Source organism: Miscanthus floridulus, chromosome 9 (assembly GCF_019320115.1).
Source record: "Miscanthus floridulus cultivar M001 chromosome 9, ASM1932011v1, whole genome shotgun sequence".
Lineage (NCBI taxonomy): Eukaryota > Viridiplantae > Streptophyta > Magnoliopsida > Poales > Poaceae > Miscanthus > Miscanthus floridulus.
The window spans coordinates 123,306,475-123,324,438 of NC_089588.1; the positions used below are offsets into that span (position 1 = coordinate 123,306,475).

The following is a 17,964-nucleotide window of genomic DNA, read 5'->3' on the forward strand; positions in this document are numbered from 1 at the left end:
CATTCGGCAAAGGGTTTGCCGAGTGTAACACTCGGCAAACGACACTCGGTGTAGGTTTTAACGGCAAAGAGTTGTTTGCCGAGTGTCAATCGTCGGGCACCCGGTAAAGACTTTATCGAGTGTCCAAAAAACACTCGGCAAATATTTTTCCAAAAAAAATAAAAAAACAGCACCACCACGCCAGCCCCTCCACCAACAGCGCCGCCGCCATCGCTGGCGAGCTCATCGCCTCCTCGCGCTCGACTGGCTCGCGCAGCTCCGGCGAGCTCACCACCACCACCACGCCTCCCGCCGACGCCACGCCACCACCAGCACCACGCCGCCACCGGGAGAGAGAGGGGAGCGGCAACGGCCGGATCCGGGGAGGAGGAGGAGGGGAGGGGCGGCGCCCGGATCCGGAGAGGGAGGGGAGGGTGGGGGCGCGCCGGAGAGGGAGGGGAGGGGCGTGACGGAGGAGGGGAGGGAGGGGAGCGGCGCGGCGGCGCCGGAGAGAGGGCGCGGGCGGGCGGATCTGGGGAGGAGGCAGGGGAGGAGGGAGGGGAGCTGAGGGCCGGGCGGATCTAGTGAGGGGAGGGGGGCGCGCCGGAGATGGAGGGGAGGGGCGCGCCGGGCCAGAAAGGGAGGAGGGGAGGGAGGGGAGGGGAGGGGCACTCGGCGGGGAAGAAGAAGGGGGAGGGGAGGGGCGTCCGCTGGGGCCGGTTAATTAAGTAGGTTTTTGTCTTTGCCGAGTGTCCTAGATCTAGGCACTCGGCAAAGTTTTTTTATTTTTTTTTCTTCTCATTCTTTCCCAGAATTTTTTTTTACTTCTTTGCCGAGTGTCCTAGATCTGGGCACTTGGCAAAGTTTTTTTTATTTTTTTTCTTCTCCTTCTTTCCCAGAAAAAAAAATTACTTCTTTGCCGAGTGCAAAAAAGAAAACACTCGGCAAACCCCCTCTTTGCCAAGTGTTTTTTTTTTTTGACACTCGGCAAACCTCCTCTTTGCCGAGTGTTTTTTTTTGCCGAGTGTTTTTAGCGCAACACTCAGCAAAGAATTTGTTTACCGAGTGTCTGAGAGAATATGCTCGGCAAATATAAAAACACTCGGCAAGTTTGACGTTTCGTGGGGGAGTGCGACCATGAGAGGACAAGTACAAGGAACCAAACCCTTCCTGGGCCGAGAAGAGGCCAGCTGCAGCTGCTGCTGTTAGTAGATGCACTACTAGTGCGGTGTTAGCTCGGTCGGCAAAGCAAAGCCAGATTATGTATATATCAGTCAGCCAACCCAATTCATCAAACGAATGAAAGGGACTCTTGTGATGTGTACCTCAACTGAAGGTAAAAATGGAATGCAACGAGTTAAATTAAATAAATACATCGGAGGGAAATCACAGAGAACTCCCGCAGCAGTAGACAGTGTGGTGTTGCAAATTTCCTACCGCAGCTGTAGCCTTGGCGAACAAGGCTTCCCTACCTAAAATAAAAAACGACATGGCAGCTGCAAACGCAGCACCTCCCAAAGGCCATTATAAGCATGCGCTGCCCTGTCATTCCATGCACACTGGACACTGCCAGAGTCTCTTCCCCCCCTCCTCTGTACATCGCCCATCTCTGAAGTCTCTGAATCCGATCTACAGAGGCAACAAGGCATGGCGATGCCGTGCCGTCTCGTCCGGCTTCTCCTGACGGCCAGCTGCATCCTGCTTCAGGCCCTTGGCGCCCACGCCATTACCCGCCATTACAAGTTCAACGTGAGGACCACATGCATCCCACAGCTTTTTTTTTTTTTTTGCGAGCAAAGAGAGAGCTTCAATTAGCTAGGCAAAATGTTTGTACAATCGACATTGAGGGCTTCTTCAACACACGCAGGTGCGCGCCCCCACCATGTCTCTTCCGAATTTGTATTGCTAGCTAAACTAGCTAAAGTATTTCTACTTGATTACTATCTCTCTCTTTACTTGGGATATCTTCCACCCGTAGAGTAGGCGAGTGAGGCCTTTTGCCTCATCTATAATGAAGCCAATGTCCGACCTATCTCTCGTATCGCTTCTCATATGGCCGAGTAGATACGGGCGCTCCTTTTGCCTCATCTATAATTAATGAAGCCAATGATTCGGGATAGCCCTCCTTGTACAGCCCTCCGCAGGCCTTCAACACATGCAAGGGCTTCCACCTCCGGCGCACTGCTGCATCTGCTAAATGATCGCCAGGCCGAGAAGACGACCCGACCTTCACTTTCGCGTCCGACAGCTTAGGCTGTGTTTAGTTCGCGAAATGAAAATTTTTGAATGTCACATCGGATGTTTTGGGATGTCGGAAGGAGTTTTTGGATACTAATAAAAAAAACTAATTATATAGCTCGCCTGGAAACTGCGAGACGAATTTATTAAGCCTAATTAATCCATCATTAGCGCATATTAGTTGCTGTAGCACTTATGGCTAATCATGGACTAGTTAGTCTTAAAACATTCATCTCGCGATTTCCAACCAAACTGTGCAATTAGTTTTTTTTCGTCTATATTTAATACTCCATGCATGTGCCGCAAGATTCGATGTGATAGTTTGGGGTCAAAATTTTTGGAAACTAAACCAGGCCTTAGCTTACCATCATCACTTTCTTGTGCTGCACACAGAACTTCCGCATGTTATTGATAATATATGAAAGCAGTACCACACAACACTAGTTATGTTACCTCACATGCATGCAATGGTCATCAGCCAGTTTACCACCACCGAGGGTACAGGGCTTCTCCGTTGGTATTGCAGAAACTTCCGACAATAGTCAAGCCATTCCATATTGCACAACTTAAGGTTGATCAGGACAAGAAAATTGCTTCCATAGCGAAAACATGAGAGCACATCACCAGCCAGGCAGCGACAGATCATCTCACTGATAGCATAGTTTGACTTTTTGTACAGGTGGTTAAGAGGAACATGACACGGCTTTGGTCGACCAAGCCCATCCTCACTATGAATGGCAAGTTCCCAGGACCAACCCTTTATGCAAGAGAGGGCGATAATGTTCTTGTCAAGGTCGTCAACCATGCAACTCACAATGTCACCATCCACTGGTAAGCAGCCCATGTTCACTCCGTGGCTCGATCACAAATTTGTAAAGAATTTTTTTTCTGCAGGACAGTACTCCCGTGAAATTGGATGTGGGACAATGAAATTTATTTTCCACGCTGTAGGACACTAATTTATTTGCTGTAGGACACCACCCAGTATACCTGGAGCAAAGAAAAAAAATACAGTGTCCCGCAGCCAATACCACAAACGACCACCTTCACCCCTTGAAATGAATATCTCTGCTCTGTTTTCTACAACCAACCAAAAGGAAAAAGTCATATCCGTTAAAGTAGTACAAACATAAAACGGCAAAAAAATGTACAAACATAGCGCTATACCTGCATTTCCCTTAATCGAAGATGCATCCATTTCTTTCAATGACAAACAAAAATGATCTAGTTGTTGCTCACATCTATGCAACATACACATGTATATCTTGCTAATTAGGTCATATATAACAATTAAGAATGAAAGCAGGCCGGCATTACATATAGTTGTATAAAGGCAACTCAGCAGTTCCTTTTTTTTCCTACAGCTCGAGTTATTCCTTGCCTGATGATTGATGAATGTGCACCGTTAATTAACTAAATTAATAAAGCTTCCCTTTTCGAAAAAAAAAAATCTGTGGTAACTGCATCCACATCTATCCTTCTCCACCTAAAGCATGGCTGGTTGCAGGGATCCCCTCCGTCAGATGCTCAGCACTTTTCTCATCTGAATAATTTCCGCATCTCTTCCTTCCTGCGCTCATGTTATTTTGGTCTAGGTGTACATAATAATTTCCGTACCTTCACCTTTCTCAATGGCACCCATGCATACATGGTGTCGCAAGGAAGCAGAGCATTCGGGTTGTGATCTGCTCTGATCGGTTAAGTTTTCCTTCCTTGCAAAGCAGAGCATCTGTGTATACGATATACTGGTGCAAAGCAGAACATCTGCAGAGAGGATATGGAGGTGTTGGCAGGGGTCGGAAAAAGCAGAGGACAAACATGCTTTGACTGTGTTTGTCTGCTTGCGTTGGGGTTTATATTACACAGAATTTAATTCATCAACACACCTTCGTTCGTTATAAATCTTAGTCAGACCCAAGTCCCAACCTCCATTATTACCCAACGTTTCCTGAAGAACGCTGTTGTCATTGTTCCTGCCTAATTCATTGACTCCCAGAGGCTACCAATGATGCTGGTGACACTCACTTTGAGGGTTACCCAACGTTTCCTGAAGAACGCTGTTGTCATTGTTCCTGCCTAATTCATTGACTCCCAGAGGCTACCAATGATGCTGGTGACACTCACTTTGATGGTGAGGACTTTGACAACCGAACGGTGAACCACTTGTCCAAGAGTTGAAGAGGAAGAACAAGAAGGATATCACTGGCAACCCCAGGGCTCTCAGGAGGCTGCTGAGGACATCTTGTGAGAGGGCGAAGAAGAACCTGTCCTCCATGGCGCAGACCACCATTAAGATTGGCACACTGTGTGAGGGCATTGAGTTCTACTCCACTATCACCCGTGCCAGGTTTGAGGAATGCTATGGAGCTTGTTGAGAAGTGCCTCACCGATGCAAAGATGGACAAGAGTTATGTGCATGATGCTGTCCTTGTTGGTGGTTCCACTAGAATTCCAAAGGTGCAGCAATTTCTTCAGGACTTCTTCAATAGTAAAGACCTGGGCAAGAGCATCAACCCAGATGACGTTGTTGCCTACGGTGCTGCTGTCCAGGTTGCCATTTAAGTGGTGAGTGTTAGCTAAATTGTTGCACAATATATATGTAATCGTAGTCCGTTAAGAGTCTGTCATAGTCAGGTCAGGAGGGCGTGATCGTAGGCGTGCTCGATCACGGCTCATCCGGTTGAGTCCGATAGACTCACGCAATGTCGTCCAGAGCGCACGTAGCACACGCCGCGGAGCAACGGCATTGCAATCTTTGTGCGATGTGGCGTGGGGGGTTTGGAGCCTGTAAACCTCGAGCAAGTCTATAAATACAAGGAACACAAGGCTGTATAAGCTGCGGTTGGTTGCAGCGTCATAATCAAGCGCGATCTTGAGTTTTGCATCTCTGAGGGTTTATCTCACCATGATCACCATCGGGTCTGGCGACGCTAACGACGTTCTGGAGCTTGTCTAGCTCCAACAACTGGTATTGAAGCCGGTGAGGCAACGTTTGGCGGCAGAGAGACGATGAGGAAGGTGCTGGGTGGACGAATCCATCAAGTCCAAGATCCAGAAGACGTGAACATCGACATCCGTCGACATAGGCAGCAGTGGCGAGAAGGAGAAGGAGACCATGGAGCGTGCGTGGAATCAAGCGTTAGGCAACCTTGTCTGGCCGATGCTATCTCTCACGAACTATCAAGAGTGGTCCGCTCAGGTGCAATGCAATCTTGAAGCTATGTATCTGTGGGACGCGATCGAGAGCGACAAGGTCGAACGGCGACGTGATCGGCTTGCGCTCGGCGCCATGATCCGTGGCATGCCACCTGAGATGCACTCCATGTTGCTGATAAGAAGTCGGCGAAGGAGGCATGGGAGGCTATCAAATCGATGCGTCTGGGGGCAGAACGAGTCAAGGAGGTCAATGCACAGAAGCTGCTCGCAGAGTTTGAGTCAATTTCGTTCAAACCAGGAGAAACGATTGACGACTTCGCTGTTCGGATCGGAAAGTTGGCTACCGATCTAAAAGGCCTTGGTGATGAGAGCGTGGATGACACGCGGGTCGTGAAGAAGTTTCTCAGAGTCGTGCCTCCACGCTACAACCAGGTGGCGGTCACGATTGAGATGTTTTGTGATCTGAAGACGCTATATGTAGAAGAACTTGTTGGTCGTCTCAGGGCAGCCGAGGACAGGTTCGAACCCATGACGGATCAAGTCACTGACAAGGCAAAGCCCGCCCTTCTTCTCACGGAGGATGAGTGGATGGCGAGAAACAAAAGTCGCATGGTGTGGTCGGAGTCATCCTCTCAGGGCGGCAAAGGTGGAGGCCACTATGTGAAGAAGAACAAGAGCGGAGCGCGTAGTGGTGGCGGCAAGAATGACCGTGACAAGCGCGACCCCGGCTGTCACCCGTCGTCGGGAACACCCCGACGCAATGGGAGGTGCAAGAAGTGTGGAGTGTTTGGGCATTGGGCGAAAGAATGCCTAAACAAGAAATCTGCAAAAGAAGACCATGAAGAGGCTGCACACCATGTTAGTGGAGACACGGACAAGAACCCGGCACTGCTCGTTGCGCAGGTGTGCAATGTACTGTGCACGCCAAGCACGAGTGGTTCAGGCCTGTTCCTGAATCAGGAACGGGTGTTCCCGGTGAAGCATGTCGTGGGCTCATGGGTGCTTGATACAGGCGCCACCAATCACATGACAGGGTGTAGAGCGTCCTTGGCAAATCTGGATGAATCTGTACGCGGAGCAGTGAGATTCGGAGATGGCTCGACCGTAGAGATCTGCGGTGTCGACGCGGTGACCATGGCCGGCAGGAATCAGGAGCACCGCGTACTCACTGAGGTTTATTTTATCCCTTCTTTAAGATGCAATATAGTGAGTCTTGGTCAACTAGAGGAGGTTGGGTGTCGGGTAGAAATTGACAAAGGCATTATAGAAGTGTTCGAGCAGGAACAACTTGGGGTTACTCGCTCAGTTGTGGTTTGGGCAGAGAGAAGAAATTGCTTGTATGTGATGAAAGTCAATTTGACGTCACCTGTGTGCCTGCTGACCAAGATGGAAGAAGAAGCATGGCATTGGCATGCTCGCTTTGGGCATCTAAATTTCATAGCACTCCGTGACCTTGGCGTTAAGGAGATGGTGGAAGGGTTGCCATTGATCAGGAAGGTGGAACAGGTGTGTGACGGGTGTGCGCTCGGCAAGCAACACCGAACTCCTTTCCCTCAGGCTTCAGCGTGGCGTGCATCACAGGGGCTCGAGCTGGTGCACATAGATTTATGTGGGCAAATTACACCGCCCACACCAGGAGGAAAATCCTACTTCATGCTCATCGTGGACGATCATACACGGTACATGTGGGTTGAGCTGCTGGGTGTAAAAGTGAAGCACTCGCCTGTTTCAAAAGGTTCAGAGCAGCAGCAGAACTAGAGTCAGGCCGTCGCCTGAAGGCACTCAGGACAGATCGTGGAGGAGAGTTCAATTCAGGAGCATTTGTGGTATTCTGCAGTGAGAATGGGATCAAGCACAATACCACCACCCCGTATACTCCGCAACAAAACGGGGTTGTGGAAAGGAGAAACCAAACAGTGGTCGAGATGGCACGTTGTCTGCTGAAGAGTATGAATGTGCCGTCCTGATTATGGGGTGAGGCCGTCAGAACGACTGTACATATTCTGAATCGATCTCCAATGAAAAGTCTGAGAGGGCAGACTCCTTTTGAAGCATGGTTTGGGAGGAAACCAGGGGTCAAACACCTGAGAACATTTGGGTGTGTTGCTTATGCTAAGCTGATCGGCCCCGGGGTAAGCAAGCTGACTGACAGAGCTGTTCCACGAGTTTTTCTCGGGTATGAACCGGGGACAAAGGGTTATCGTATTTATGATCCGGTGAAAGACAAGCTTATGGTGACGCGGGATGTCGTGTTCGATGAAGCAAAGTCATGGAATTGGGAAGGGAATGACAGCAGGGCAAATGGAGGAACGACTGAAACGCCTGATATGTTTCAGGTTCATTGGGAGGATACTGTTCCTCGTCCGACAACAGCCGCTGAAGCATCTGAAAATGTTGAACCTGACGCTGTTGAACTGGGGTCGCCTGCTACGTCAATTCCATCGTCCGGGGGTGCGTCCAACTCACATCCACACACTCCCAGTTCCATCCCTGGTGCACCGATGGTGCAATGGGCGACTCCGCCCACCGGTCAGTCTGTTGACTCTGATGGCGCTCCACTGCGATATCGAACCATACCGAATTTGCTGGAAACTACAGAAGAGTTACATGATTTCGAGTATAGTGGCATCTGTCTTGTTGCAGCTGAGGAACCAAGATCAGTTGAAGAGGCATTGGCCGAGCAGTGTTGGAGACATGCCATGCAAGCAGAGATGCAGGCGATAGAAGCTAATCAGACCTAGGATGTCAGTGTGTTGCCACCCAAACACAAGGCAATTGGCCTTAAATGGGTTTTCAAGATCAAGAAAGACCCTGATGGGAATATAGTCAAATACAAAGCTCGTTTGGTTGCCAAAGGGTATGCTCAACGTTTTGGTGTTGATTTTGAGGAGGTGTTCGCTCCCGTTGCCAGGATTGAGACTGTACGAGTACTGTTGGCACTAGCAGCACAAGGAGGTTGGGAAGTTCACCATATGGACGTCAAATCTGCATTCTTGAATGGTGAACTGTCTGAAACCGTGTATGTGCAACAGCCTCTAGGTTTTGTAGTCGGCAATGGAGACAAGGTCCTCAAGTTAAGAAAAACACTTTATGGGTTGAAGCAGGCGTCGAGGGCGTGGAATGCAAAACTTGACAGAGAATTGTTGGCTCTGGGTTTTGTCAGAAGCAAGATGGATCATGCTGTCTATAGGAGAAGCAACAGGAACTCATTTTTGCTTGTTGGAGTTTATGTCGACGATTTGATCATCTCTGGACCAGATGTGAAAGACATCAACGTTTTCAAGAATGAGATGAAGAAAAAATTTAGCATGAGTGATTTGGGGCTTCTAAGTTATTATTTGGGAATTGAAGTAAAGCAAGATGCAAATGGCATCACTTTGTGTCAAAGTTCCTATGCTGTCAAGATACTAGAAGCTGCTGGCATGAGAGATTGCAACTCATGTGAGACTCCTATGGAGTGTCGACTGAAACTCAGAAAGCTGAAAGATGGAGAACCTGTGAAACCAACAGAGTATAGGAGTATAATAGGGAGCCTAAGGTACATCATCAACACTAGGCCTGACCTAGCTTATGCCGTAGGTGTTGTGAGTAGGTACATGGAGGCACCTGGAAAAGAACACTGGGCTGCTGTGAAACACATTTTGAGATACTTGAAGGGTACTCTCGGATATGGCTGCAAGTATGATAAAGGTGCTAAACTGAAACCAATTCTAGTTGGATACAGTGATAGTGACTTCGCAGGAGATGTCGAAGATAGGAAGAGCACAACAGGCATTGGCTATTTCCTTGGGAGTAGTCTTGTTACCTGGGCATCACAGAAGCAAAGGATTGTTGCCTTATCTTCGTGTGAAGCCGAGTACGTGGCAGCAGCAGCAGCAGCGTGTCAAGGCATTTGGCTGAACCGACTGATTGCAGACATGTTGGGGACTAAGGAGATGACAGTGAAGCTACTCATGGATAATATGTCCGCGATAGCACTCAGCAAGAATCCCGTGCATCACGACCGCAGTAAACACATTGATACGAGGTATCATTTTCTGCGTGAATGCATAGAAGAAGGCAAGGTGGAAGTTGATTATGTTGGCACTGAAGAACAGCTCGCCGATCTCTTCACCAAAGCGCTGGGACGAGTCAAGTTCGTGGAGCAGAGGAGTGCTTTAGGTGTCGTCAAAGTGCATCAAGTTTAGGGGGTGTTTTGTTAGCTAAATTGTTGCACAATATATATGTAATCGTAGTCCGTTAAGAGTCTGTGATAGTCAGGTCAGGAGGGCGTGATTGTAGGTGTGCTCGATCACGGCTCATCCGGTTGAGTCCGATAGACTCACGCCATGTCGTCCAGAGCACACGTAGCGCACGCCGCGGAACAACTGCGTTGCGATCTTTGTGCGATGTGGCGTGGGGGGTTTGGAGTCTGTAAACCTCGAGCAAGTCTATAAATACAAGGAACACAAGGCCGTATAAGCTGCGGTTGGTTGCAGCGTCATAAACAAGCGCGATCTTGAGTTTTGCATCTCTGAGGATTTATCTCGCCGTGATCACCATCGGGTCCGGCGACGCTAACGGCATTCTGGAGCTTGTCTAGCTCCAACAGTGAGGGCAGTAAGAAGGTTCACGACCTCTTGCTGTAAGATGTTACTTCACTTTCTCTTGGTCTGGAGACGGCTGGAGGTGTCATGACCATTCTGATCACGAGGAACACCAGCATCCCCACCAAGAAGGACCAGGACCCGGGAAAACAACAGTTTGAGCTTCTGGCATCCCTTCTGCACCCACGGGCGTCGCTCAGATCACAGTTTGCTTTGATATTGATGCTAATGGTATCGATCTTGAACATCTCTGCTGAGGACAAGGCGACTGGCCAGAAGAACAATAACACTGTCACAAACGAGAAGGAAGGTTGACCAAGGAGATTGAGAAGATGGTCTAGGATGCTGAGAAGTACAAGTCTGAGGATGAGGAGCGCTCGAGAATTATGCCTACAATATGTATAACACCATCAAGGATGAGAAGATCACCGCCACGCTTGACGCAACTGACAAGAAGATTGAGGATGCAGATGATGGTGCCATCCAGTGGCTTGATGACAACCAGCTTTCTGAAGCAGATGAATTTGTGGACAAGATGAAGGACCTGGAGGGCATCTGCCACCCTATCATCGCCAAGATGTACCAGGGTGCTGGTGCTGACATGGCTGGTGGCATCGACGAGGATGCACCATCAGGAGGCAGTGGTGCAGGCCCAAATATCTAGGTGGTCGACTAAGTGTGAAGAATAATGGTTGTTGCTTTCAGCTAGCCTGCACTATCTCTTCTATTGTGCTAGTGGTTCATTGTTGGATCCATGGATTGTAGCACTGCTGTTTCGAGATACCTTTTGGCTTTGATGGATTGAACTAAAATCATAACGATGGGCTAGTTGATGGTTACTTCTCTGCGTGCATATTTCATCTTTTTACATTCTGTTTCATTCCTGTGCAATTTCCGTGATTTTGAATGGCTTGGTCGGTTTGTGTTGCTAGCTATTTCAGAGTACTCTTCTGTCTGTTTTGGCATTTTTTTTTGAAGAAACTGGAGGGGCTGGGAGCTCCTACAGAGTACTCTTCTGTCTGTTTTGGCATTTTTCTGCATGACAATGTTAAAATCAGGTGGGGAACGCGTCCCCAGTTGACCTTCAAAAGAAATTTTCCTGCTTCTGTGTGCTTATTAGCACAATTGTCTAGGAGGGGGAAAGCATTCTCCGGAAAGATGGTGCAATTCCAGTGTTCTCTTCTGATGTGAAAATATACGTGTACTATGATTGCATATCTCTTTCTTCTACAGTTACTCTGTTGCTCCATTGCCTGTTGATTTCTTAAAGACTGTCTGAATTATCATGACGGACTGGTGAGATCATTATTTGTCAGACTTTTGCTTCTTTCATTCATGTACACTGTACACAATTTTGTGCTACATTTCTGTGCTTGTGCCTGGTTTGGCCAGCGTGCACTGCTTGTGTTCCTTGTCCTGATTGTAGTCAAGTTTGATGGTTTGACCCTATCATCCGTAAGATTTCATCAGCATTGTTATCTGGTGTAAAGTTCATGAGCTATGATGTAATCTTCTATGCATTTCTTGTAGCGTTAAGAACTTTGGCAAATCTTTTTATGCTAGTATGGTAATGGACTAATGGTAATGCTTCAGAGAGAGTCCATCTAAGCGGAAACCTTTTTTTGTTGTTGAATTTTAGTCATATACTGCATTGCAAGTATTGACATCTCGAACACAATTCTCCAGCATATATTGCTTAGCAACCAACACTTAACATGAGTCTTAGATTAACATCCGAATTATCTTGAAGAAATCAAATCATGCAACTCAGCCGAATGAGTTACAAATATAGGTGATAATAAACATACATGTGCGAGATTGAAAGAGGGAAAATGTGTTCAAAAACACTTTTTTTTTCTAAGACAACTGATTGTTAACAATTGTGGATGTCTTCTTGTCTTGCTGTATCAACACAGTTTAATCACCATATCGAATGTTGCCTCTGGCTGTGCGTGTCTGTGGTGGAATGAAAGCTTTTCCTCCTGCTATTCACACAAGTAATTGATCGTATCAGTGATTGATGCATGGAGGTTAGACTACTCTGTAATGTAACGAACTTAGAGCACAAGCAACAGCTACTAATCTGAAAACTGACTGAGCCCAGTGAAAAGAATGCAAATTATTACCTGTATGCATGAGCTACCTTCGATGCAGCTTGTATTGCGCGGTCCTCAGCCTTCACCTCGATCAATATTAATCTGAACTTGCATATCTCAATCTCTGATGCAGACAATGTTGTGTTTTCTAATGTGGCTAATCTTGTTCCATTCAGAGCTACCAGGTGACAAGGAGGATTCACGTAGCTTCTTATTGCAAGCCAAATCAAGATACCTTGGGTTCACAGCTCGCAGGTATTCTGGAAGCATGTCCATGGTGGTGTCCTCCAGTACAAGGCTGTCGAGTGCTGGGACATCTTCTAGAACCTCCAGCATTGTGCAGCGAACGATCATAATCTTTTGCAACATGGGAAGGCTGCTGATGCTCTTCAGCTCAGGGCAGTCAAACACATCAAGTTTCACTACTGAAGGGAATTTCTCCACATGTGTCAGGCTGGTGAGCTTGTACAGGTCTAGTTTTCTAAGAGCATGCCTCTTGCTGCTGGCGAGGCCTGGTGGAAGACAACTCAGCTTGCAGTTTCTGATCAAGAGTTTCTCCAGACAAGGCATGGCTATGCCAGTTTCCACATCAATATGCTCCTCACGGTCATTCCATTCCCATTCTTCCCACTCACATAGCCCAACCAGATATAGCTCTCTCAGTTTCGGAAACAGTGCAGATGTAGTGGTAGTGGAAACTTCAGCTGCCAAGGTGGATGACGCCATGAATTGGGGGCCAACACGCTTGATGGCTGGTGCATCTATGATGTTCAGTAATTCCAAACATGGGAGGCAGCATAGACCATCAGGAAGCTGGGTGCAGCAAGGCAGGTTCTCTAGCCTCAAATACCTCAGGCTCTTAAAGTCCGCCGATTTTGGAGCACACATCCAGTTTGGTAGCTGGCGACTAAGGTATCCTCCTATCACATGAAGATTCTCTAGGCAAGTTGGAGGGCAGAGCTTTTCCAATACCTCCTCGGTCACACTCTGTTGTGGCTGCTGCTCTGCCTCACCACCGCCTATCCCTATTGTATGTGCACTTGCACTATAGTTCAACTCTAGATACCCAAGGTGGCGTTTGCTGCTAATCATGTCCTTCTCAGGAGCCCCGGGCGCCTTCTGGAGCGGCCCGACAAGGTCCAGACCCTAGACCGCGAAAGGCCATGTGATGGGGATCGTCTGTAGCGCTTGGGCTGGCAGGTGAGTTTGCCGAGCGTAGTACTGGCATCCTTCGCAGGAGCATACTACCTCGGTGGCGTCGGACAGAGCGGTCGACCAATAGAAACCTTGCCAGAACGCGTTCCCGACAAGGGTGCGTGGTGCAGCGTGGTGGCCACATGAGCCCCCGTGGATGTCTCGTAGCAGCTTTCTTCCTTGCTCTGGTGGAATGCAGCGCTTGTAGGACTCCAGTGGGGCTCCGCCTATAGAGTTCTTGCTCCAGCAAGACAAAGGACTTGACCCAGTGTGCGAGGCGTAGGGCTTCGGTCCTATCAGAGGGGAGTGCACCTCGGAGTAGGTAGTCAAGATATGGGATTTTCCAGTCCGGCAAGGGATCGTCCCTTGCGGCCAGGTCTTCATCGATTTCCATGACCTCGAGGTCGGTGGGGGCTAGGGCCGGGCCAGCCACCGAGGCTGACTCGGGCGGCTTGTTGCCGTCCTGTTCCGATCCTGGGTAAGCGACCGAGGGCTTATACAGGTCATTGGCGAAGACGCTGTCGGGAGGCGGCTCCTGGGCGGACACCAGTTTCGCGAGCTTGTTCGCTGCCTGGTTGAAGCGTCTTGCGATGTGGTTGAGCTCTAGGTCTTCGAACTTGTCTTCTAGACGGCTGACCATCTGGCAGTATGCCACCATCTTGGGGTTGTGACAGCTCGACTCCTTTATGACTTGATCCACAATCAACTAGGAGTCGCCTAGGACGTCAAGCCTTCGGATCCCGATCTCGGTGGCAATGTGTAGTCCATTGACAAGTGCCTCATACTCAGCCACGTTGTTAGATGCAGGAAAATGAATTCGGATCATATACCTCATGCAGACGCCGAGGGGGAGATGAAGACGAGCCCCGCTCCCACCCCCATTTTCATCAGCGACCCACCGAAGTACATCGTCTAGTACTCTTGTTCCATTGGGGCCGGCGGGGTCCCGGTCTCGGTCGACTCTGCCACGAAGTCAGCTAGCACTTGCGATTTGATGGCCTTTTGTGGGGCATAGGCGATGCCTTCCTCGATGAGTTCGAGGGCCCCCAAGAGGGAATGCAGACACGATCGTGACCGGATGTGAGTCGAAGTAGTGGCACAGCTTCCTCGGGCGATGAGGATGGCGTACAGGAGCTTTTGGCTCTGGGAGTAGCGTGTCTTGGTGTCGAACAAGACCTCGCTGATGAAGTAGACTGGACGTTGGACCTTGAGGGCATGACCTTCCTCCTGTAGCTCTACGACAAGGGCGGCGCTCACCACCTGTGTGGTGGCCGCGACGTACAAGAGGAGCTATTCCCCTTCGGTTGGGGGCACCAGGACCAAGGCCCTTGTCAGAAGCGCCTTGAGCCTCCTGGGCCTCGGGAGTCCATGTGAATCGCTCAGTCTTTTCCAGGAGCCGATAGAGGGGCATTCCTTGTTTGCCGAGGCATGAGATGAAGCAGCTTAGCGCCGCAAGGCATCCTGTAACTCGTTGCACCCCTTTTAGATTTCGAATCGGACCCATGTTGGTGATGGCCGAAATTTTCTTTGGATTGGCTTCGATGCCACGCTCAGAGACGATGAAGCCGTGCAACATGCCCCTCGGGACCCTAGTTTGATGTTCTTGGCTCGGTGGGCCTGAAAGGCCAGATTGAGGTCAGCCACTAAGTTATCAGCTCGCCTGGTTTTGACTACGATGTCATTCTATGTAAGCCTCAACAGTTCAGCCCGATGAGGTCCCCAAAAACTGGCGACCATACACTGCTGGTATGTGGCCCCTGCGTTCTTGAGGCCAAAAGGCATGGTTACATAGTAGTAAGTCCCAAAGGGGTAATGAAGGAAGTCATGAGCTGGTCGGACCCTTTCATTGAAATCTGATGGTAGCAAGAATAAGCATCGAGAAATGGAGTACCTCCTTGATGAATCCAACCGCCAGTAATTTGTGGACCTCTTCTCCGATTACTCTGCGCTTTTCCTCGTCGAAGCGGCACAGACGTTGCTTCACCAGTTTGGAGCCGGCCCGGATGTACAAGGAGTGCTCAGCGGCATCCCTCGGAATGCTAGGCATGTCCGAGGGACTCCACGTGAACATGTTGCCATTCGCACGGAGAAAGTCAACGAGCATTGCTTCCTATTTGGGGTCGAGGGAGGTGCTGACGCGCACAATCTTGCCGTCAGAGCTGTTGGGGTCGAGGAGGACCTCCTTGACTCCCTCGATGGACTCGAAGGAGCCGGCGGATCGCTTGGAGTTGGGAACCTCGTTGGCACACGCTACCAACTCGACCGCAAGTGCCTCGGACCCGATGATGGTCTCGGCATACTTGCAGCACTCAACGTCGCATTCGTACGCGTGCTAGTAGGTGGTGTGAACGGTGATGACCCCGTTGGGCCCTAGCATCTTGAGCTTGAGGTAGGTGTAGTTTGGAATGGCCATGAACTTCACATAGCAGGGCCATCCCAGTATGGCATGGTAGGTGCCGCGAAATCCGACTACCTCGAAGGTGAGGGTCTCCTTCCTGAAATTGGATGGGTACCCAAAAGTGACGGGTAGGTCGATCTGTCCGAGGGGCATGTACCGCTTTCCTGGCACGATGCTGTGGAAAGGTGCTCCATTCACACGGAGTTTGGCCCCGCTAATCCCCATGGCATCGAGGGTGTTGGCGTAGTTGATGTTGAGGCCACTGTCTCCATCCATCAGCACCTTGGTGAACCGTGTGTTGGTGATGATGGGGTCCATGATGAGCGGATATCGCCCATGCTACGGGATGTGATCCGGGTGATCGTCGCGGCCTAAGGTGATGGCGGGTCCGGAATAGGCGAGGAAGTCGGGCGTGGCTGGTTCGGTGGTGTAGGCCTCACGGCGCTCCAGTTTGCGGTGGCGCTTGGAGTCATAGGCTGTGGGCCCTCCGAAGATCATGAAGCAGTTGTTGACAACGGGGAAGTCGTCATCCTTGTCCTTGCCACTGCCTTTGTCCTCTTCCGGTCTCTTTCCCTAATTGCCTTTCCCCTGGGCACCCCGGAGAAGTAGTGCTTCATCATGCCGCACTCCCGGAGAGTATGCTTGACTAGGCCCTTGTGATATGGGCATGGTTTTTCGAGCATTTCGTCAAAAACTCCCGGGCCACCTTCCGGAGGGGCCCAGGGGTTCTTGCGCTCTGCTGTGACCACGAGAGGATCCCTGCGTGGCTGCTTGCCTTTTCTTTTTTTCTTGGAGTTGAGGCCGGAGCCACCCTCGCCGGCGTTCTCCTGTCGCTTCCCCTGGGCTTCGGTGTCGTCGGGGGAAATAGCCGCAACTGCCTCCTCGCCAGAGGCAAAGTTGGTGGCGATATCAAAAAGATCCTTAGTGGTACATGGGCGATCGCTCCCCAGCTCGTGGACTAGCTCTTTGCAGGTGGTTCCTGCGAGGAACGCGCCGACGACTTCGGCGTCATCACGCTGGGCGATTTGGTGCACTGTCGGGAGAAATGCCGAATGTACTCGCGTAGAGTGTTGTCCGGCTTTTGCCGACAGCGTATGAGGTCCTAGGGATTACCAGGGCGTACATAGGTGTCCTGGAAGTTCCCCACGAAAACTTTCCGCAGGTCGGACCAATCGTGAATCTGGTCAGCGGGGAGGCTTTCTAGCCAAGCCCTCGCTGAGTCGGCCAGGAATAGTGTGAGGTTGCGGATAATGAAGAAGTCATCGTCCGCGTCGCCCGCTTGACAAGATAGACGGTATTCGTCGAGCCAGAGCTCAGGGTTGGTTTCCCCGGAGTATCTGCCCACGGTGGTGGGTGGTCGGAACCATGACGGGTATGGCGTGTTGCGGATGGCCCGACTAAAGACTAGAGGGCCTGGAGGTTCGGGTGATGGGCTCTGGTCTTCCCCGCTGTCGTAGCGGCCGCCATGGCAAGGGTGGTAACCACGGCTGGCACCATCCTCTTTGTGCCTTTTACGTGCGTTGAGGATGTTGCGCGCGTCGTACTTGTTGCCGACGCTATCATGGACAGATGGGGGCTTGTTCCCCACTTTCTACCATTCGGGATGAACCGAAGGCTCCTTGTCGAGTTGGGCTGTCGGTGCAGCCCCGTGTCGTCGAGACACAGAGCTCTCGGCCTGCTACATCGTAGCCCGCTCGAGAAGGGTGCGCAGCTCCCCGTGGGCCTGCCGTCCCTCCGAAGTCGATGGTTCGGGCATCGATCGGAGGAGGATCGTAGCAGCAGCCACGTTCTGGCTTGCGCGAGTGAAGGGTGGTGGTTGTTCATTACCATCGTCGTTGCATATGCGCCGGTTGACGTGGCGAGCCCTGCGCTGGGCCACGCCACCGTCGCCACGATCCCCAGGTTCTTGCCTGAGTGCCGCGAGTAGTTGCTCCAGCTGCCGTCGCTCCTCCTCGTGCGTCCTCTCCAGCTCTCGAAGTTGCTCCAAATGGGGCTGCAGTTGCCCTACCGGCGGTGGTATGACTGATCCCCTGGCCCGCTCCGCGGCGACGCCAATCGGGGTGTGCTCGCCGCTACGCTCGCTGGAGTCTCCATCTCCATCGCACATAAAGCACTCACAAGATGGGTCATAGCTTTCCTCGTCGGAATCACCATCCTTGAGGAGATAGCGGCTAGCGCCACAGGGAGTGGCACAAAGCCCCCAGGTTGTTGAGTCCGGAAGTATCAGCACTAGCCCAGCTGCCGTCGCTGCTTTCATCGGAGCCGAAGCTTGAGCACTCCGATGCACTCGCTAGGAGCTCCGAGAGGGACTATAGAC

The 17,964-nt window shown here is 50.6% G+C and overlaps 1 protein-coding gene and 1 long non-coding RNA gene across 2 annotated transcripts; one reads left to right on the forward strand and one right to left on the reverse strand.

Annotated features, from left to right (window-relative positions):
* The first annotated feature begins 1,553 nt into the window (after nucleotides 1–1,553).
* LOC136484217 (uncharacterized) lies at nucleotides 1,554–11,036 on the forward strand. Its single transcript, XR_010765830.1, has 3 exons — nucleotides 1,554–1,846; nucleotides 2,897–3,048; nucleotides 10,224–11,036. It is a non-coding gene; the product is annotated as an uncharacterized lncRNA (long non-coding RNA).
* Nucleotides 11,037–15,581: 4,545 nt separating this feature from the next.
* On the reverse strand, nucleotides 15,582–15,965 carry LOC136480812 (uncharacterized). Its single transcript, XM_066478259.1, has one exon. It carries the CDS (start codon nucleotides 15,963–15,965, stop codon nucleotides 15,582–15,584), a length of 384 nt encoding a protein of 127 aa, XP_066334356.1.
* Nucleotides 15,966–17,964: the final 1,999 nt, after the last annotated feature.

Bases quoted from the DNA above. Each gene is read 5' to 3' on its own strand.
- LOC136480812 (XM_066478259.1), bottom strand. From the start codon at position 15,965: ATGGACCCCATCATCACCAACACACGGTTCACCAAGGTGCTGATGGAT.